Source organism: Vulpes vulpes, chromosome 2, assembly GCF_048418805.1.
Source record: "Vulpes vulpes isolate BD-2025 chromosome 2, VulVul3, whole genome shotgun sequence".
Taxonomy (NCBI): domain Eukaryota; kingdom Metazoa; phylum Chordata; class Mammalia; order Carnivora; family Canidae; genus Vulpes; species Vulpes vulpes.
This window is the reverse complement of record NC_132781.1, coordinates 75759816-75781781: the sequence shown is the minus strand read 5'-3', so window position 1 is coordinate 75781781 and position 21966 is coordinate 75759816. Positions and strand designations below refer to the sequence as shown.

The window sequence follows — 21966 nt, the reverse complement described above, 5'->3', positions numbered from 1 at the left end:
TTATTTTATTTTATTTTATTATTTTATTTTATTTTATTTTATTTTATTTTATTATTTTATTTTATTTTATTTTATTTTATTTTTTTATTTTATTTTATTTTATTTTATTTTATTTTATTTTATTTTATTTTATTTTATTTTATTTTATTTCTTAAATATTTTATTTATTCATGAGAGACAGAGAGAGAGAGAGAGGCAGAGACACAGGCAGAGGGAGAAGCAGGCTCCATGCAGGGAGCCCGACGTGGGACTCGATCCTGGGTCTCCAGGATCAGGCCCTGGGCTGAAGGCGGCGCCAAACTGCTGAGCCACCCAGGCTGCCCACTACTGGGTATTTAACCAAAGAAAATGAAAACATTAATTCAAGAAGATATACGCATTCCTGTTTATTGCAGCACTATTTACAGTAGACAAGATATGGAAGCAACCTGGTCCAAAAAATAAATGGATAAAGATGCTGTGATGTATGTACGTACATACACACAAACACCCTTCAACTGAAAGATAAACGTAGCACATAAATTTAAACACACTTACATTAATTTGCTGTTTTTCAACAAGAATATAACTTAGATTGCATTTTTTCATGAAATGAGTTGATAATGCTGGTGGTGAATCTGGATCAATAGGAGCATAAGCAGCAGGGACTTGGAGAATTCTAAAGAAACAGTACAGAGTCAGCATAGAAGATCTGTTGAAAATGATCTTTAAGTATTTCTATTTCTCTATGCGCTTTACTACTGACTGTATCAGAAATGCCAAATGTTTTTGATGACCCCATCTTTATAGTTATTTTTATTTTGTCTTTTAAGACAGAATACCCATCATTAAACTTCTATCACTTAACTTACAGAAATCCAAGATTTTTTAAAGCTAATGTATTACAGTAGAATATACTTGGTTAACAGGTAGCAGAGTCATTTCTTCATCTAACTAGGATAACATAAGCTAAATACCCACACATAACTTACTAGTATGCAGATTAATACAATCTGTATACTAAAAGACATCTCAACAAAACCAGGATACCTTAAGGGGGAGGGGACAACTTTAAAATTCATTTTTAAGTGGCAATAAGATGCAAAATCAGTTAGGCTGTTTTAACTAAAAGTACTTTGAGGTAGGTCTCCACCTGGCTGGCTCAGTTGATAGAGTATATGACTCTTGATCTTATGGTTGTGGATTCAAGCCCCACTTTGGGTATATAGATTATCTCAAAATAAAATCTAAAAAAAACAAGTACTTTGATGACAACAGATTTTTGTAGTAATTCTCAATAAAATTTTGTCAATGATTGGATAAAAGGGAAACTAACTTTTTTTGCTTTACATTTATACAACTAACCTACTAACACACATCCTATGGGATGAATATCAACTTCTAATTCTTTAGCAGCCTTGATTTCTTGCAGAACCCTACGACATAAGTCATGATATAAGGATAATATTCTAGAACAGCTTAATAATGAACATTTTGCAAATGATTGTTTGAATTAGCGTCTTCTGCAGTTCACTGCTCAATTTTTATGAACCATCACCCAAAACACTCATTCATTCATTCACTTACTGAATACTTGAGTACCTAAAACTTCAGTCTCAGGAGGAAAAAAAAGTCACATTATTTCTGAAATAATTGTTTTCATTGATATAAGAACAGAATTTATGACTGTTTTCTTTTGGTAGACAAATGAAACCCATGTATTTTGGAGATATTTAAATATTCTATTAGTAAAAGCTTCTTGGCTCTCCTATGTAAGTTCAGATTAATTAACTTAAAATGATTAAAAATAATCTTGGGGAAATATGAACTCCTTTAGCCTAAAATTGAACAAGCAATACATAAAGATACAATAGTAAAAATAACAGTAAGTTACAACATATTCTATATATTAAAGAATTATATTAGGCTAGAAAACAATTTAATATTAAAAGAATTACCCTAAAATCCAAGAGGGTAAGTTTATTCCGGGATGGCAGTAGAGACCAACTTCCTGAATTTCTTGAAAGTCACAGTGTAGGAGTAGAAAATTTGATAATTCTGAAGCAGCATTCACCACAGTCTTATAGGTGTAATAAGCTGGAGGCTGGTTGTTACACTCATCAAAACATACAGCTATTTTATCTGAATAAATGGAGGCAGCCTGATGCACCAATTCCTGAAGAGTCATTTCACTGAAGTTTCTCTAAACATCATTGGTAGCAGAGAACTCTACCTATATACAGAAATATGGGGACAGGGAGTTTTAGGGAACCTGGTAGGGTGAGAAAGGGAGAAAGAAAATTCTATACAAATCATTCCTCACAAAAACAACTATATCAAAAACAATCTCTGAACCTAGGAATTGTCTATGGTGAGAACAAGGAGGATGAAAATTAATCTGATACCATTGACCTAACACTGGGTCAAAGCTGGAAGAAAATTTGGGGAAAGAGCAGTATGAACAAAACATGAGGAGACTGAAACAGGTAAAAATGTGGTCTTTCTCAACCGTCCACAATGTGAAAAAAAATACAAAAAATTAACCAATAAAACTCAATTTAAAGCACTATATGCAAAAAATAAATAAATAAATAAATAAATAAATAAATAAATAAATAAAATAAAGCACTATATGCTTAATTTTTTCATTTTTCTTTCATTATTGTCCCAGATTAAGATAAGTGGTTAAGGGGATCCCTGGGTGGCTCAGTGGTTTAGCGCCTGCCTTTGGCTGGGGGCGCGATCCTGGAGTCCCGGGATCAAGTCCTGCGTCGGGCTCCCGGCATGGAGCCTGCTTCTCCTTCCTCCTGTGTCTCTGCCTTTCTCTATGTCTATAATTAATTAATTAATTAATTAAATATTAAAAAAAAAGATAAGTGGTTAAAATCCTGCACAATATCTTTGCAAAGACTAATGCGAATAAACTGTGCTTTTAGGAAATGAACTTAGGGAAGAGTAAATAAACCTTAGGTAGAAAAAGGGAAAAACCATCTAAATCCATCCAATTTTAACCCAATAATATAAACTATATTATTTATTATAACACTTCAGGTCACATCAAGTCACATTTATAATTCTTGAGGAACTTATTTTTAAAATGCCAATAAATTGGGCAGCCCTGGTGGCTCAACGGGTTAGCACCGCCTTCAGCCCAGGGCATGATCCTGGAGTCCCGGGACAGAGTCCCATGTTGGGCTTCCTGCATGGAGCCTGCTTCTCCCTCTGCCTGTGTCTCTGCCTCTCTCTCTGTCTCTAATGAATAAGTGAATAAAATCTTTAAAAAAATAAAAATAAGATGCCAGTAAATTCATTTAAACTATAGTATTACAACTCCAGAGAGCATTGTATCAATGCAATATTCTCTGAACTTCTCAAAAATATAAAAGATTTTAAACAGTATTTCATCAAAAAAAAACCCAACAAAACCCAAAAAACTTTAGGGATCATTGTTTTAGAAGAAATAACAGCTAGTATTTCCTTGAGAATAAAGGTGATTTTTTTCCTTCTGTGAACTCTTTTCCATATTTCGAAAACAAGATTTACCAAGTAACCTATTTTAAGTTTTTTTTATTTGTTCATACGTATTTGAGCTGATTTCATGGATTCAAAATTAAATCTTACAGACGAAAGTTAATTTATATGAATTAGAAAAAATATTCCTAAAGAGCAAAATGAACCAAATATTGAGACTCATAGGTTTGAAAATGTTAGGATTTCTAAATATAAAGTTTAAAAATATAACTTTAATACAGTATTTTTAGTAAGCATTTCCACATTCTTTTATGATGTACAAGTTTAAAATTTTAAACTTTTCCTCCTACACATAAATGATCATTATATAAAGAAGACGGTCCATAGCACACATTAATTATGCCAAATGAGTTTATCAGAGGAGGTATAGTCAGTGCAGAAGGAGATCTTCTGCTATTCTTTTCTATGACAATATATTGTTTACACTGTAGTAAGGCATTTTCACAAAAATGTTAGTGTAGGTGTCCCCAAAAATGCATTTTTTTTCAAAAACGCATTTTTTAATGCAAAAAACAATTACAGCAGTTAGTTTTCCACAAGGACATTCTGATTACTATACTCCAAAATACCTGACATCAAAAGGGCAAGATTATAAGGTGAACTTAAATGACACTTTTATAACAAATTGCAACACTCACCACATATGTTCATGTTTTTCTACTTTTAACTACCAGTTTCTGTGCAGTTGCTACAGAGACTTAAGGCAAGATGTATTGCGTAAAGTTTTTATTTATTTTTTATTTTTTAAAGATTTTGTTTATTTATTCATATAAATGCTGCTGCTATTATATAGCATGGAGCCTGCTCCTCCTCTGCCTGTGTCTCTGCCTCTGTGTGTAGGTCTCTCACTAATGATTTTTATAAAATAACAATGCACCTTAGAGCTCCCCCCAAACACGTTTTCATTTGCGCTTCCAAACCACAGCAGCATATTTATATAAATAGAGAGACACAGAGATAATAGATAATAATAGAGAGACACACAGAGAGAGAGAGAGAGAGGCAGAGACACAGGCAGAGGGAGAAGCAGGCTCCATGCAGGGAGCCCGACATGGGGCTCGATCCCACGTCTCCAGGATCACGCCCTGGGTCGAAGGCAGCGCCAAACCGCTGAACTACCGGGGTTGCCCGGGTTATTTTCATTAACAATCACAAATCCATCCTCTCCAATAAATACTATATTAAAAAAAAAACAACAAGACCTTCTTGGTCACCCAATAAATATCTTCTGAGACCTCATTAAGGGGGGGGGGGGAAGCAAAACAGGAAAAAAAAAAGAAAAACTGGTAAGCTGCTTTTATACGTAACGGAATCATTAAGTTAAAAATAGTCAAAAATAAAAATAAAAAATAAAGATACTCGCTACTTCATTTACAGCAGCAGGGGCCATGTATTTAGTCCTCAAAGCGCTTACAAGTGTCAACAAATTCTAGTGCTGGGGGGCGGGGCCCTCTCCCTAGGTTACCAGTTAAAGACAGTTAAATAACCCAGACACTTTATTTTGCCGTATCCACGGGCTTAATTTACATCATATAACTACATTTAATAAGAATGCCCTTGGGACACCTGGGTGGTTCAGCGGTTTGGCGCCTGCCTTTGGCCCAGGGCGTGATCCTGGAGACCCGGGATCGAGTCCCGCGTCGGGCTCCCCGCATGGAGCCTGCTCCTCCTCTGCCTGTGTCTCTGCCTCTCTGTGTGTAGGTCTCTCATGAATGAATAAAATAACAATGCACCTTAGAGCTCCCCCCAAACACGTTTTCATTTGCGCTTCCAAACCACAGCAGCAAGTGGGTGGAGCAGGCTGGTCTCTTTCAGAAGGAAGGGGCAGAGGGTCCGAGGCTGAGGAGCTCTGAAGAAATCACACACGTCAGGTTAGTCTTGGCTCGACACCACCTGCCAGAGGCCACTGACCTACCTCGGAGGCGAGGCGGTGGCGGTGGCTCCGAGGCCTCACCCTCCTTCACCTCCCTCACACAGGCCGCCGCGGGCTACCGCCTCCCGCGAGACTCACTCGGAAGGCGTGAGGGTCGCGGCAGAAGCCTGCGCCCGTCTGGACCGTCCAGCAGCCCGACCCCGGGATCTCTCTACACACACACACGTGAGAGACGCAGCCGCTCTCCCGGGGGTAAGCGGGCCCACCGCGCGGGCCGCCAGGACGTAAGAGGCGCGCTCTTGCGTAGTGTTTGCGTCGCCGCGGTGCCGTCAGCTCGCGCGATCCGCGGCAGTCACCGTGCCCCGCCCCCTCCCGAGGGGACCGAGCGGGCCTGGGAGGAGAGCTGGCCGTGTTTTCGCTCCAGGCACCTGTTGGGGTCACGCTGGGCTCGTGACAGCGTTTGCAAAGACTGTGGAGCTGCCCAGCTTGGTGTCGTGCCCTTTCATACTTGCCAAGATACTTTAATTCAGAGCCGCAGTCTCTCCTTGTCCGCGAAGTGGAGAGAAAGACACTGTCTAGGATTGTGAAGGAAGAGGAAATAGTGAACTACTACAGTAGGTGGATTTTTTTAAAAAGCTTTTTTTCTTTTAAAGATTTATTTATTTATTCATGATAGACATAGAGAGGAGAGGAGAGAGAGGCAGAGACAGAGGCAGCGGGAGAAGCAGGCCCCATGCAGGGAGCCTGACGCGGGACTCGATCCCGGGTCTACAGGGCCACGCCCTGGGCTGAAGGCGGCGCTAAACCGTTGAGCCACCCCGGGATCCCCAATAGTGTTATTTTAAAGGTACTCTGCAACAGCACAGAGGAAATGATCAGGTTTTTACATTTTTTTTGCTGAAGGACTGAGGAAACAGCCCAGTATTGACACCTATATATGAAAAGTCATGGGACATCCTCCTGTCCTTAGGTATCAGTGGCAAGAAACCAGCATTAATCCAAGCAAAGAGATAGCTACATCGGCTGGTGGCAGTTTCACCCGGATGTACCACAGGCTACTTAAACTATCATCTTTTTTCTGGAGGCGCGGGTTCTCCAAACATGTTTCTGTATTTGAGAATGACACCACCCACCATCCACCTTGCTGGTAGAGAAACCTAGATGCCACTGCCCCACCACACACACCCATTTTTCTTTACCCCCCTCTGGCCAATTAGACCCTAGGTCTCCAGTCCCCAATCTCAAAGTCTAGCTGATTACATCAAAATCACCCGTGGTGATGTTAATCTGATTCCTGTCTCCACAGGTTCTGAACTAGTTTTCTACTGAGGGGCGTACAATCTGCATTTTAAAAATGTTCTTGGGGCACCTGGGTGGCTCAGTCAGGTAAGTGTCTGCCTTTGACTAAGGTCATAACTCAGGTGTCTGGATTGAATCCCTGAGTCCAGCTCCCTGCTCCGTGGGGAGTCTGCTTTTCCCACTGCCTCTCCTCCCTACTGATGCATGAGCCTCTGTCTCTCAAAAATTTTTATTTTTTTAATATTTATTTATTCATGAGAGACACGGGGGGGGGGGAGAGAGAGAGAGAGAGAGAGAGAGAGGCAGAGACACAGGCAGAGGGAGAAGCAGGCCCCATGCAGGGCGCCCGACATGGGACTCGATCCTGGGTCTCCAGGATCAGGCCCCAGGCTGAAGGCTGCACCGAACCGCTGAGCCACCTGGGCTGCCCATAAAAAATTTTTAAAAAAATGCTCTCGTCTTCATTTCCACAACTGCTACCTTAGTTCAGGTCCTCTTGGTCAACTTTTCCCTAAAGCTTATCGAGTCTCACTCAGCTTCAACTCTAAATTGCTGCCAGAGTGAAGGGTGTTTTTTGTTTGTTTGTTTGTTTTAAGATTTTATTTAGTTATTCATGAGAGACAGAGAGAGAGAGAAAGAGGCAGAGACACAGGCAGAGGGAGCAGGCTCCATGCAGGGAGCCCGATGTGGGACTCGACCCCACGTCTCCAGGATCATACCCTGGGCTGAAGGCGGCGCTAAACCGCTGAGCCACCCAGGGATCCCCAAGACACCATTTTTATCTGGTAATCCAGAGTGATCATTCTAAAACATACACCAGATTAATCATAGCATTCTCCGGCTTACAGTCTCCTTCAGTGGTCCCTCATTGCCTACATGACATTCAGACTTTTTACCAAGGTAGACAAGATGCTTCATTATCTTTAGAACCCTGTCACAGTGGACCACTGCTTCCCTACCCTACACATTCGTCATACCTTGTCCTGGAAGCTACAGCTATGAGGAGACCCTAGTAAAACTTCTGAGCATACCAAACCTTTATCAAATTTCCACACCTGTGCTCCAGCTGGATCTCAGGCCGAATTACCTTTTCTTCTTCCCATGTCTGCTCGATGAACATTTACCCCCTCTTATGAAAACACAGCTTAAATATCACCTCCTTGAAGCCTTTGTTCAAGCCTTGTAATAGAATTTACCCATCCTCTTCCACCATCCCATGAACCTAGCATACTATTGGGAGGGACACTCTGTTATGGCCCTTAATGTCTTTGTGAATTCTTGCTAGGTATACCCAAAACAAAGGTTTTGATTGGTCTTTATTCAGGTCATTTCTCAGGGTTTTGGGGGGGGGGGGGTGACAGATCTTCAGAGCTGAGTTAATGTCTTTCCCTAGGGCAGGCTTGCTTCCATTTACTTTAAAAGGAAATCCCCCCAACTCAGTATTCCTTTCCTGTAACACAACCCACTGCATGGGCAGACATCCATCTCTGCCTGACTCCCCGTCTCCTCAATGGGAGTTGGGGAGCATGGGAAACTGACAAATGAAGCTCTGGCCACTGCTTTTGTCATGAGTAGTAGATTTCTCTGTGATCCAGAACGTGTCTACTACCATGGAACAGTAACAGATTAGCGTATTAGCTTTTCAGTAGACTACAAACGTAGGTCATTCCCCCACGGTGACTTATACTTCTCATAGAACCTGACAACAGCGGCATGATTTCTAAGTTTGACTTCTTATACTAATTAGTTAAGTACTTTGAAAGCAGAGTTGCACATCTTATGACCAGAATTTTGCAGATCCCTTGAACATTTATTGGTGCTAATTTCACTGCTTCTCTTCACTTAATCCCCCACACCTTTAGCTGTCATTTGTTTTAGAAATAAAAATGATTTGAAACTCAATTTGAGTATTCTTGACCCTACCTCTAACATGTGGGCTTCCATCCACCAATTAACTGAGGAACAGCCAGTTGGAAGAAATGCAGAGCATGGAGCTACCATGCTCTTCAAGCATACCATTCACTTCAAATCTCCGTGTCACCACCCAGGAAGCTCTACAGATTCTAGCCTTCTGAGTTTTTATCTTAGGCTTAATGATGAGGGATCGATTGAGTGAATTATTGGCCATTATCTGTTGATTCAACCTGTAGCTCTTCTCCCCTCCCTGAAAGTCAGGGACGTGGTGCAGAAAATTCAACCCCTAATCACACGTGAGTTCCCCTGGCAACTAGCCCCTGTTCTTAGGTGTTTTCAGAAAGTCATCTCATTAATATAAACAGGTGTGGTTGAAGGGAGTTTGTTAGGAATATCAAGACACTTTTATTAGAGGAAAACCAAAAAACACTCAAATACAGAGAACAAATGGTTACCAGAGGGGCGGTGGTGGGGTGGGGGATGAATGAAATAGGTGAAGAGGATTAAGGAGGGCCCTTATCCTAATGAGCACTGAGAAATACATGAAACTGTTGAACCACTATGTTGTACACCTGCAACTAATAGCACTGTGTGTTGACTATCCTGGAATTTTTTAAAAAACACCTTTACTGCTCTTACCGCTTAGGAAATACCAAGGACTTTAGGATATCTGGGCTAGAAATAAGACAAAGACCAAATATATATACATATATATATTTTAAGATTTTTATTTATTGAGAGACCCAGGGAGAGAGGCAGAGACACAGGCAGAGGGAGAAGCAGGCTCCATGCAGGGAGCCCGACATGGGACTCCATCCTGGGTCTGTCTCCAGGATCACGCCCTAGGCCAAAGGCAGGCACTAAACCGCTGAGCCACCCAAGGATCCCCTCCTTGTGGGCCTCTTTTGTGCAGTCATTTTCCATTTTGTCACAGTACAAGGAATTCAGTATTATGGGAGATCCTAAGGACTTCCAAAAAAGTTTAAGAAGCATTGGTTCCTTCCATCTAACAACTTATCAGCTATATTAAAATCTATGCACACAAAAAAGTGCATTTACATTGCATACTGTAGCTTAGTCTAAAATGTCTAAGGGGCACGCAGCTTTTCCTGAGAGGCTTGGATTTTCGTTTTGACTTAAGAATCAAGAAGGCAATTTTCCCTTAGGAGTTGACCAGGCTCTATTTGATATCCAAAGAAAGAAGGCATGAGAAGTCATGCCCTGTGGCAAGACTTTCAGAGGCAAGAACATAAATGCATATATTATATTTTGTTTTAAGTTGGGACTTGGTATGTTTATTTTTTAAAATAGCTATAGTTTAGAACAGTTTTAGGTTCACAACAAAATTAAGCATAACTACAGAGTTCTTACAAACCCCTGCCCACACATATGCACAGTCTCCTCCATTAACAACATGACCAGAACTTTGCAGTACATTTGTTTCAACTGATAAATCTACATGGACATATCATTATCATCCAAAGTCTATAATTTACATTAAGGTTTACTCCTCTTGGTGTTGTACACTATGTTTTAACAAATACATAATGACATGTATACACCATTATAGTTATCACACAGAGTAGTTTCACTGTCCTAAAATTCCTCTGTGCCCCTCCTATTCATCCCTTCCTCCCCGCCAACCCCTGGCAACCTCTGACGTCTCCAGTTTTGTCTTTTCCAGAATGGCATATAGTTGGACTCACAGAGTATGTAGCTTTCACAGATTGTTTCTTTCACTTGATAATATACATTGAAGTTCCCTCTGTGTCTTTCAATGGTTTAATAGCTCATTTCTTTTTATGACTGAATATTATGTCTGGATGTACCACTGTTAATTGATTTACCTACTTTAAATTGATTAAAAAAATTTCTGGGGCACCTGGGTGGCTCAGTGGTTGAGCGTCTGCCTTTGGCTCAGGTTGTAATCCCAGGGTCCTGGGATAGAGTCCCACATCGGGATCCCTGCAGGGAGCCTGCTTCTCCCTCTGCCTATGTCTCTGTGTCTCTCATGAATAAATAAAATCTTAAATAAATTCCCCTAACACACACACATTTTAGAAATCAAAGCCACCTCTTCTGTGACACTCCCTATTCCTACTAGTATTTCTGCAGAACTTACTACTATTATACTGCTTACTTAGCATTACATCTCAAATAACTTAATGTGTCCTTTCTACTCAGCCAGGAGTTTTGCTCTGTTCATAAGCAATGGCCTATTTATTGAAATGTCTGGATCAGAGAAATAAGATCTGACTAGTTGGTGCCAAGAATGGAGCCTAGATGTAACTATTACTGTGCTATTCATCATAATGGACTAACTAAAGGTCATTATTTAAAAAAAAAAAAAAGCACACACATTCAAATATACCTATTACATATATTTGTCACCAACGCATCACAATGAAGTCACAAAAAAAGTAGGCTTACTTTAATTCACAACAGTATAGATCCTGTGAAAACACATTTTTCATCTTTGTGATTTTCAATACTCTGCTTCTTTTAATTTAAAGCAGTTTAACAACATTTGAGATTAAATGTAAAAACCTGTAATTTCATTCAGACTTTAGAAACTTGGGAAATAAAAGGTCATGATGGAGAAACATTAAGAAATTTGTAGAATTACCAAACTCACAGTACCACATTCCTTTATAAAAGCATCTCAATAAAACAAAAAACAATGGGAGACAAAAAGTATGGAAAACACAGAAGTCAAATAAGAGATTTTGGTTTAGTACTTTCCCTGAGTCTCTTGTTTTTACAATTCAAATACAAGTGAGGCCAATTCAAAATTGACTCACAGGTCTTGCCTCCTCCATGCTGATATGAGGAATACATTTAAGACAAGAGGCTATACACTCAAATGGTCCCAGGGCTGTATTCAAATGCCAATTTGCTTATGTCACTGCTACAAGGTTATCTGAACTGCTGCTGCCTGCTGCACATGGGCGTAAAGAGCTGTCAAGATTTTATCTTGGCCTGCCATAATATAACATGTGAGACTTATACCAAATGAAGACAGAAGATTTCAAATATTAATAAATATTAATTTTCTAAATGGATTTGGACACTATGTACATCAAATTAAAGTAACTTAATAACACAGAAACAAACACTTTTATGTTTTAAAAAATCTTACATGAACAGGAATTGGGGTAAGTCATTTTACAATTTTAAATCTCAGATGTTATATAAGAAAACATTTTTAAAAAACTCTGTCTGTTAAATCCCAATAAAACAAAGTAGAAAAAGGTGGTAAGGTGATGCTTAGAATTAGATGGGCATACTAATTCCAAAATAGTTGTCACCTTGATTCCTAAACAAAATTGGCCCCTACAAATGTTTTTACTTGATTATTTAATCACAGGTATGTATATATATTTATACATATATGTATATATTTTTGCAAATGATCAAGCACTTCATTAAAAGAAAATATAATAAGGATAAAAGGGTTGTTAGAATCTAAAAATTTATTTTTACTTCAAATGTACTAGGTTACTTGCTGGACTTATACTATACGGGTACTAAGTAGTATGAATCATACTTTATAGTCAAATGTAGGAAAACACCTTCCACAGACATGTTTTTACAATAATTCTTGGGACATCTCAAAGACAGGTGGCAAAGCACTGCTAAACTGTATGTCTCCCTTCATCATAATGAAATCTCAATTTCAGAATAACAGCCAACATTTCAAAAACTAAAAATCATGCACTATCTTAAAACTGAGGGGTGAAACGATGGCTCTAACCACCAAAAGTATGACACTTTTTCATATTCCTATTAATTATTTAATCTTGTAATGTAAGTACCCCATTGCACAGGCGGGAAAAGTGAGGCACAGAAAGGCATATATTTGTTGTTCTTGTTTTAAGATTTGTTAGAGAAGCCAAGATCAAAACCACACAGAACTCCAGGAGTCTGACACTTTTGGGATATAATGGATTCAAGGTTTGCATGAAATGTTATATTTAACTCATGTCCTGTTTGCATCACACCATCTTAGTCCAACCTCTTATAAACTCTTTAAAGCGTGGAACTGGCAAATGCCACTTATCCCCTATCTTCTCTGACGGGGTGAAAAAGGCTAACCAAGGCTTGTATATTAAAAATAAAGAACAAAAAAACAAAAGAAACACCAATTTTGTAGTATTACATACTATTAAAAAAGTTCAATTATGAAAATAGTCCACAACTGAATTTCAGTAACTTTCAAGAAACATTCCACAAAATTCTCTTCTCTAAGAATCTGTGGGAACGTAATAGTGCCTGGCAATCCTCACTGTAAAACAAATATTTACTTATTCTTTGCATTGTTGTTGCTGATGTGAAATTAAATGTCTATGATTTCAGAACCAGTAGCCTCAAAGTACTAAATTACTAAATAAAACTGAAAGGATCATCCAAATTCCTAGATAACACCAAAATATTTACCTAGGATTGTTAACGAAAGCATAGCACTTTGGTACTCTCTTCAGAAAAGAAATCAAAACTTTTAAAGGTAAACATAAGCATGTGGCATTTTACATGGTTTCAAGGGAGTAACAGTAAATTGAGTGGGTGTCAACCACCACTAAAACTTCTTGACCAACTCTTTATCTTGAAAAATCATATCTGACCCTACCAGCTACCATTCTAATTCCACAGGGTATTTTCCAGTGAGACAAGCTGTACAATGACCATTCTTTTCAAAGCATTCCAGACCATTCCCATTCTCTTGAATCATAATATCCTGCTTTTCCACTTTTTGTTTTTTAAACTTTATCCCTTCTTGTACAGATGAAACCAGTCCTCCCACTGACAGATATATAACACTGTTTGCTCCTATAAGGAGAAAGAAAAAGGAAAAGATCATTACACTTCCTTTGAAAAAGATGATCTGCCTCAAAAGATAGCAGTTACAAACAGAAAAACTCAAGCCAGGATAAAAATTTCTCCTTTAGCTTCTTTAGAAAGAGGATGGTGGAGGGAGTAAGCAGTAAAAACTCTGGGCCTTTATCATTTTTTTAAAATATGAAATTGGAATTAAGGGAGAATAGAATTTAAAATAACAGTGAAGGTTTCAAACATGGAATGAATTCAGAAGGCTTCAGGAGTAATTCTCTTGATTACAAAAAAATAGACTTTGAAGTCAGGAAAATCTGGGTACAAATTTAAGTTCAAGGTCACTTACTTTTCCCAAGGCTAATTTTTCATCTATAAGGGAAACATAGCCTAACTGCAGAGTATCTGTGATATTATAATAATATGGGTATCTTCCTGGCACAGAGTAAGTGTTCACAATAAGGTATCAATTGGGTGATATTCAGGGATCCCTGGGTGGCGCAGCAGTTTGGCGCCTGCCTTTGGCCCAGGGCGCGATCCTGGAGACCGGGATCGAATCCCACGTCAGGCTCCCGGTGCATGGAGCCTGCTTCTCCCTCTGCCTATGTCTCTGCCATTCTCTCTCTCTCTCTCTTTGTATGACTACATAAATAAATAATTAAGAAAATTAAAAAAAAAAAAATTGGGTGATATTCAAAATATTTAAGTGGTAAGGCATAGGCATGTCAAAAGAAACATAAGCCATAATCAACCAGTGTCGAGGTACCAAGGTACACTGGCTAAACATCTGTGTGACATTTAAATAGTTTATCTCATCTAATTTGAAAAACAAATGTCTTATCCAGGATAACCTAGATCACCAAGTCTGCTGACTTCATTATTAAAAATAACCCTACACTAAAAAAAATAAAAATAAAAATAAATATAACCCTACACTAGTTTTCACTTTTCAATTTGTACCCACATCCAAACTATTTTATTACAATCTGTGGTAAAGTTTTTGTTTTTCTTGGGATCTAATCTTTGGAAGGCTTTAACTGATATGCCTACAGTTCTCTCTACCTGGAAAGCCTTTCTTCCTTTCACCTGACCTTGGCCTACGTCTCTAAAATAACACCCTGGTGTCTACAGACACCAGGCACTCTATTATTCAGAATACTGTTGAATATCTGCTCAACATGTCATACAACACATATTTTTAACAAATACTGGACATTTTTTTATTACAACTGTAAAGACTGATAAGCTTTGGATTTTCTCTGTTAATAAAGTTTACAGAAACTTTAATACCTACCCAGATATTTTGCAAGATGTTCAAATTCAGGTTTATTGGCAATAAGCTCTTCTTTTGTTGGTATGTTTATTCCCATAAAGCATGGATATCTAACTGGTGGTGAAGCCACTCTAATGTGTACCTTAGAGAAAAATCATTTCACACATTACTTTCACATTCATTTTAAGGATAATTGTGCAAGGGGCACATGGGTGGCTCAATTGGTTAGGAAGGAGTCCAACTCTTGATTTTTTTTTTTTTTTCCCAACTCCTGATTTTGGCTCAGGTCTGATCTCAGGGTTGTCAGCCCCAAATCAGGTTCCACACTTAGCTTAAGACTCCCTCACACACACTATATCTCTCAAAAATAAAAAAATAAAAATCTAAGAATTCTAAGGAGATTATCGTAATCATGAAAATAGTCATTAACAAGCTGGAAACTCATAATCACAATTACCTTAAAAAAAAAAAAAAGATTTATTTTAGAGAGAGAGAGGGCACACGAGCACAGGAGCAGGAGGAGCAAAAAGAGAGGGAAAGAGTCCCAAGCAGACTCCACACTGAGCACAGAACCCAACACAGAGCTTGGTCTCATGACCCTGAGACTATGACCTGAGTGGAAACCGAGAGTCAGACTCTGTCTGAACTTACTGCATCACCCAGGCGTCCCTCATAATCCTAATTATCTGTAAGGCTTTCTAGAAAGACTGTCACTGCTTTCCATGCCACTTTCTCCTACAAGAGATTTTATTTTTTAATCCATTCAACTATTGTAAATGATATCTCACTTCTGTAATTTGAATTACTGAGATATTTAGAGTTAGCATAAGCTTTGAGACTTAAAAACATAACCCAGTGTGGCAAATGTATTGCAATAGGATTTGTTCTGCATCTTCAAAAAGAGAAATGCTCTAAAAACAAAAAGCATTCTATTTTGTGGATTTAGTTTTTAAAAATAATTTTATAGGGGCAGCCCGGGTGGCTCAGCAATTTAGCACTGCCTTCGGCACAGGGCGTGATCCTGGAGACCTGGGATCGAGTCCTACATCGGGTTCCCTGCATGGAGCCTGCTTCTCCCTCTGCCTGTGTCTCTGCCTCTCTCTCTCTCTCTGTCTCTATGAATAAAATCTTTAAAAAAATAAAAAAAATAAATTGCGATTTTTATGCCAGTATCATATTATTAATTATTGATGCTTTAGGATAGGTATATTTAATATTACTTACCTCTTTTGCACCAGATTCTTTGAGCAATTTTATTATGGGCGAGATGGTATTGCCTCGTACAATTGAATCATCTACAAGAACAATTCTTTTGCCTTTAAAGTTGTCCGACAATACTCCAAATTTTTTTGCAACACCAAGTTGTCTTAACCTCATGTTTGGTTGAATGAAGGTTCTTCCTACATACCGGTTTTTACATAGCACTTCCACATATGGAAGCCCACACTAATAGACAAGAAATAAAAGGACAATGAGCTGCATTAAATAGAGAACTCTAGGTTCCTATTTTCTCTAGGTCATGCTTCCGTTATAACATATAAGCAAACATTTTAAATTGCTATTCTGAAGTCTCCAACAACAGATTACAGTTTTCTTTCACTATTGAAACTGCAGAGAAAAAAAGGCAAAAAGGAAAATCATTCAAGGTAATATACTCAGTGGGAAAACCAATTCCTTTTGCCAGAAGTTACAAAGCTTCTCTCTTAAACAAATATTTCTCTGTCTTGGAAGAGAATACTAAACATGTGAAGACATGACAAATAATAAATCACTGTCAGAAAAATTCACAGCAACTAAAAATTATCAGCAAAAAATGAATTAAACCCATAATGCAAAGGATATGCTTTTTGAGGGCACAGGAAGTGATTCACCCATCTTCCAATGTAATACTAATCTAAAATGTATGCATATTTTTCTTTTAAAAACTAATAAACTTTTCAACATACTGAATGCTGAGTAGGACACCCCAAGATCACTAGTTATGTAATCTAAGTGCTTATGAAAAATGAAATTAAGCATAGTACTAAAAACATTACATAAAAAAAGAATTAAAAAAGGCGTGCCTGGGTGGTGCAGTCAACCAATGGGCATTTGATCTCAGCTCAGGTCTTAATCTCAGGGTTGTGAATTCATGCCCCATGGTAAGCTCCACACTGGGCATGGAGCCCACTTAAAATAAATAAATAAATTTTAAAACATTACACAAAATGAATATAAATGGCTTTATTATCACCCATACTAAATAGGGCACAGATATACCTGTGGTTACTGAGGGCACTTCATGAAATAGATTTTAATAATAAGTAAATATTACCACTAAATTATATATATTCAGGATGTTATCTTTTTAAATGAAGGGGATCATGCTGCTAATCTTTGGGTGGACTCCACTAAAACAGCACCACTGAATGAAAAGGCTGGAAAAGTAACTCTTGTAAAGGATCCAACATTTTCTTTTTCCTTGTCATATATTGATAAGTTTCTTGTTATATATACAAGGATTTCTAACGTCAGTGCTACAAGAACATTTCCCTGCATGTCAAGAGAAAATACCTTTCCTGCATAACCAAGAGCAGCAGGTGTAGCAGATTCCGGAACAGTGCTAACCAAATCTGCATCCACAGGTGCTTCAATTGCCAGCTGCTGACCACAACGATACCTTACTGTGTAAACCATTTGGTCTGGAATGTTTGGAAAAGGAAATGGATTATTTTTACTTAACATGATATTATTATTCTAAGAAAATTAGCTTGTTAGATCACTATACAGTGAGTATAAAAAGTAAAGTAAAACATATAAAACAACTAAAGTAATAAAGTGGGGCATTCACTATTCCAAAAAAAACCCAACCCAAACCAAAAAAACAACTGGCCTTAATACACATCTGAAATCATAATCTTTACTCCTAAAAGGAAAACAAAATTTAGGACTCAAATGAATGCAAATATAGTGACCATCTGACTTGTAGGTTTAGTCCCATATCCACAACATATAGCAATGTGCCTCCAAAGAGGTAAGCCTTTAAACCAAGACTGCCACATTTTAGTGAGATAAATGACACATATAAACAGTTAAAGATATTTTATTTACCTTCAAATATACTATCTGGTCTTGCAAAATAAACATATTCAAAGATACAAAAAGCCATCGGGTTTCCTTCAGACCTTGGTATAATATCAAGAGTTTGGACACTACGTTTTGTTATTTCCACAATTTCTCCAGGCAAGACTTCACGGTAGTATCTTGGGAAACAGTGTTAAAGAAAGAAGACTTAACTACGAAGTACACACAGAGTCCCTTCCCTTATAAAGGAAAAGTGATTCAGTTTAAGAGATAGCTTAATAAACAAGTAATATTCCTCCAGCAATAAATCTAGTATGTATATATATTACCCCTAAATTCTAATTCTGAGTAAAAAAAAAAAAGCCCTAAGTTTTACTGAGTTTTAGTAGAAGTTAAAGAGAACATTTTTATTCTTGCTTAAATTTTTTGATCATAACTACTCCTTCTGGAGGAGATCTTCCTTTCCAAAATATGTCTCATGGTATTGTGAAAACAAGATGCCAGTTTCAGAATTAGAAGGAATCACTGGAGCATTAAAAGTCAGTGCAACTGCTAAATACAATGTACAAAAGAAACTGTATTTATAGATTTGTCTTCTTACAGACAACAGAAAGAAAATTTTTATGTAAAAATTTTTTTTTACTGATGTGGAAAAAGTAAATATGTTGAGTGAAACAAAACTTACTTTGCGCCAATTGATAAAAAGCTACAAGATTCTGAAGATACCACCCATCCTTCTGTTTCTGAAGACTTTTTCTCTGTAAATCACAAGGCAATATAGTTAAAGGATTCAAGAAATTTTACAAGAGACTACCTGTTTCAAAGAACAGTTAACACAAAATAAATTTTAAAAAAATTCTATGACTTTAAGAGCATATGGATCTAACTACCTAGAATTTAAATAAGTTTGAAAAGAAAAAAAGCCATTGATCTTCATTTGACTCGAGCCAAGATAAAATGATACCAGAATTTTTTCAAAATCTGATTTTACAGTTCAAATAGACATCAAATAAGTCAAAAAGAAAATCACTGAAGTCATACTATGATCAAATGAAAAAGCTGATCAAAGGATATGAATAGGTAATTCAGACAAGACAAAACAGGAATGTCTCATTAAATTTTTTAAAATGGCTCATACTCAAGGAAATGTACCTTAAAAACTCTCATATTTTTCTTTTTTACTTAGTTCCTTCTCATTCATAAGCTTCCTTTATCTAATGAATTGAGGGTGTGCCAACAGTAGGACAATGACATGGAAAAGCACTATGAAATTATATTTCTTCTGAAGCGTATTTATTACCTTTATCATTTATATCAGATACAGGAATAAGACTTCCAATGCATAGAGGACGATTTCCATAAGGATCTCGTACTGCATAAATAACATCTCTGTGCATTATAAGCAGGGAGTATGCTGTGGGTGCTTCCTTCATTAAGTTCTTAATCCTAGAATTAAATAATTGAATGAATAATTTCAGTTATAAACACATGCAAGGCAGCGCTCGTTACCAGAGCTGTGAGATTAACCTAGTTTTACAATTACCTTGCTACCCAATCTGGGGTACCATCTTGTTCCTGAGGAGGTGTATATGCCAGTAACTGGGTAATCATTTCGCTATCAGAACTTGTTGACAAACCAATACCATGCCGCAGAAGCTATTAAGAATGGAGAAAAGTGTAATCATTAGAGGGAAAGCTCCACCTGACCCTTCTACACCCAACAGCCCACCATTATACAAAGAAGTCAGGTATTGTGTGAATTTTCAGTTATGAAAATCCTGCACTCTACTAATGATGTGTATATAGTAATGGAGAATCACTGCTGGAGGCAATGGGAAGAAGTTTCTGAAGATTTTGTGATTTTCTTTTTTTTAAAAGATTTTATTTATTTATATGAAAGACAATGAGAGAGCACAAGCAGGGGGAAAGGCAGAAGGAGAGGGAGAAGCAGGCTCCCCGCTAAGCAGGGAGCCCTATGTGGGGCTCCATGCCAGGACCCTGGGATCATGACCTGAGCTAAAAAGGCAGACGCTTACCTGACTGAGCCCCTCTCTGAAGGTTTTTAAGCAAGGAAAAAGTGTTCTAGGAAGCATATAGAATAGCTTTTGAAAACTAAGTTTGAAGGAACGTAGACCTGCAATAAAGGTGGGGGGTAGTAGAGAAGGCACAAGAATTTGGAATTGTGATTCTAACATTTTAAGCCCTTGACAATCCTAATAGGACACATTCCCTTAAAAGTAGCACACTACAGTGGGGCCTCTCAAGCCAGGTTTATCGGTGGTAGTGCTGGTGGCTACCCACCTCCACTGATCATCACTTATAGAACAGAGGAAAGGAACTAGCCATACTGAACAATTAAACACATAAGATGTAATAAAATTGGTTGAGCACTCTCCTGATGATTTTAAGGTTCTGAGCAAGACTGCCCAGGATAAGAACATCCCCATTAAGATGTACAGGCTGAGTTTAAACTCATACTATAGAACATTTTTAGTAAACAGCTAAATATGTAGAAGTAAAATCCGGCATCTAGGTAAGGGGTTATGTCTACAAAGAATGAGCTAGGTATTGTTCAGAATTGAACTTTTAATGGTTACTCTAAGTGTCATCACTTGTTTGTATTTTGTTTTGTTTTGTTTTGTTTTGTTTTTTGTTTTTTTTAGTAATTTTCACTTCTTCTGATTGTATAAATTAAAAAATTCTCTTTTCACTTGGGGGAAGAAAAAGATTTCAATATCATTATAATACCAGAGCCTAAGAAAAGGGCAGAAGAAAGCTCTGGGAAATAACTAAAGCTAGAATTGAAAATAAAAGGATAATGAGTGGTATGGAAGCATGGTTCTAAAATATATTTTCACCCACTAAAATTCACCATTGTTTGACTTCTGTCACTACTTATCCCATATACAATGCCTGGTTCTAGAATGCTAAGGAGATAATTGTGTGTGTATGTATGGTAGAACCATCCTGTTAATGAATACCACCTGAGATTTTTTTTTTTTTATTTGCAAGGTTACCAGATCAAGATTATCAGAATCCAGTGAACCAAAAGAAATTTGGCATCAATAAATGAATGGCAAGAATGGAAAATTAAGCTATCAGAAATATAAAGATACAAAGTAATTAAAAAAAAAAGATGACATGATGACAAATAAAGGTATAGGCACAAAGTAATACAGAATGCTCCAAATAACATACTATGAACAAAAGAGAACATAATTAAACTCTTTTGCCCTTCCCAAGTGGTTTCCTATAATTGTTTCCAAATTATTTTTTCTTGTATTTGTTATCTTCAAGTTCACATATTCCATTTTCTTCTTATGCTTTGAACATAAGGACAAAGCTGAAGGGTTACGAAGAGTCAATAAACCCTAAGTTTTCTGTTTCTTTTATTTTTTTATTTATCTATTCATGAGAGGCACAAAGAGGCAGAGACACACACAGATAGAGGGAGAACCAGGCTCCCTGCAGGGAGCCCAACGTGGGACTTGATCCTGGGACTCCAGGATCACACCCTGGGCTGAAGGCAGACGCTCAACCGCTGAGCCACCCAGGCATCCCAAATTTTTCTAACGACAACCATAAATTAACTTTTCCAAATCTCCAAAGCAGTACATGAGAATCACCTTATGCAGCCTGACCACCCTTCCAACCCCAGACTCTGGGGTGGTATTTTAGAGTCTGTAATTTTAACAAATACTTCAGGTAATTCTAACACAGTTGTCCTTTGTTATGTAACAAAGGTGTTATGTAACAGGTGGCAACAATTAGAAAATATCCTGCACCAAGATCCCCGAAAAATTCATTTCATTAATTTATCCTAATGAAAAAATGCACTTAAAAACTTACCTTTTTCCTTAATTGAGCAGCATTTACCAATTCGCCATTATGTGCCACAGCTATTTTCCCATGAAGTGTTTCAACAACAAAGGGCTGACAATTTTCTAATTCACAGTTTCCTGTAGTGGCGTATCTTGTGTGTCCGATTCCAAGGTTTGAAATATATAATTTCTTCAAATTGTCTTGAGTAAAGACATGATTTACAAGACCCATTCCCTTGCAAAGTCAAAGTAAAAACTCATCTTAGAAAAAAAAAAAACACAACAGACTTGTGGCCCTAGTGAGTAAAGGCATTCATAAAGCTTCTGCTCAGGCAATCCCAAATTAGACAATGCACTTCACTTAATTCCCTTGTGCTCCAAATTCT

At 37.7% G+C, this 21966-nt stretch overlaps 3 protein-coding genes across 14 annotated transcripts in view; 1 reads left to right on the top strand and 2 right to left on the bottom strand.

Moving 5' to 3' along the window:
* AASDH (aminoadipate-semialdehyde dehydrogenase) overlaps positions 1–5766 on the bottom strand; it is a 35105-nt gene extending 29339 nt beyond the window's left edge. The window contains exons 1-4 of one of the 10 annotated variants that reach the window (XM_072748933.1): positions 5522–5766; positions 5244–5359; positions 1938–2212; positions 538–658 (exon numbers count right to left, since the gene is read on the bottom strand). In XM_072748933.1, coding sequence (XP_072605034.1) covers positions 538–658; positions 1938–2167 — 351 coding nt within the window. In that variant the 5' untranslated portion in view covers positions 2168–2212; positions 5244–5359; positions 5522–5766. Of the gene's footprint in view, positions 1–537; positions 659–1937; positions 2252–4387; positions 4441–5243; positions 5360–5425 lie in introns of those variants that run through there. The other 9 variants (XM_072748938.1, XM_026003570.2, XM_072748934.1 and 6 more) reach the window with 9 other exon arrangements.
* PAICS (phosphoribosylaminoimidazole carboxylase and phosphoribosylaminoimidazolesuccinocarboxamide synthase) overlaps positions 5722–21966 on the top strand; it is a 69909-nt gene continuing 53664 nt past the window's right edge. Inside the window, exons 1-2 of one of the 2 annotated variants that reach the window (XM_072748943.1) lie at positions 5722–5997; positions 6690–6769. The gene's annotated coding sequence lies outside the window, so the exon portion shown is untranslated. The remainder of the gene's footprint in view (positions 5998–6689; positions 6770–21966) is intronic. The other variant, XM_072748945.1, reaches the window with a different exon arrangement.
* PPAT (phosphoribosyl pyrophosphate amidotransferase) overlaps positions 9864–21966 on the bottom strand; it is a 38472-nt gene continuing 26369 nt past the window's right edge. Inside the window, exons 3-11 of one of the 2 annotated variants that reach the window (XM_026003578.2) lie at positions 21609–21815; positions 19303–19415; positions 19060–19205; positions 18445–18517; positions 17787–17938; positions 17250–17377; positions 15921–16142; positions 14718–14838; positions 9864–13423 (exon numbers count right to left, since the gene is read on the bottom strand). In XM_026003578.2, coding sequence (XP_025859363.1) covers positions 13227–13423; positions 14718–14838; positions 15921–16142; positions 17250–17377; positions 17787–17938; positions 18445–18517; positions 19060–19205; positions 19303–19415; positions 21609–21815 — 1359 coding nt within the window. In that variant the 3' untranslated portion in view covers positions 9864–13226. The remainder of the gene's footprint in view (positions 13424–14717; positions 14839–15920; positions 16143–17249; positions 17378–17786; positions 17939–18444; positions 18518–19059; positions 19206–19302; positions 19416–21608; positions 21816–21966) is intronic. The other variant, XM_026003579.2, reaches the window with a different exon arrangement.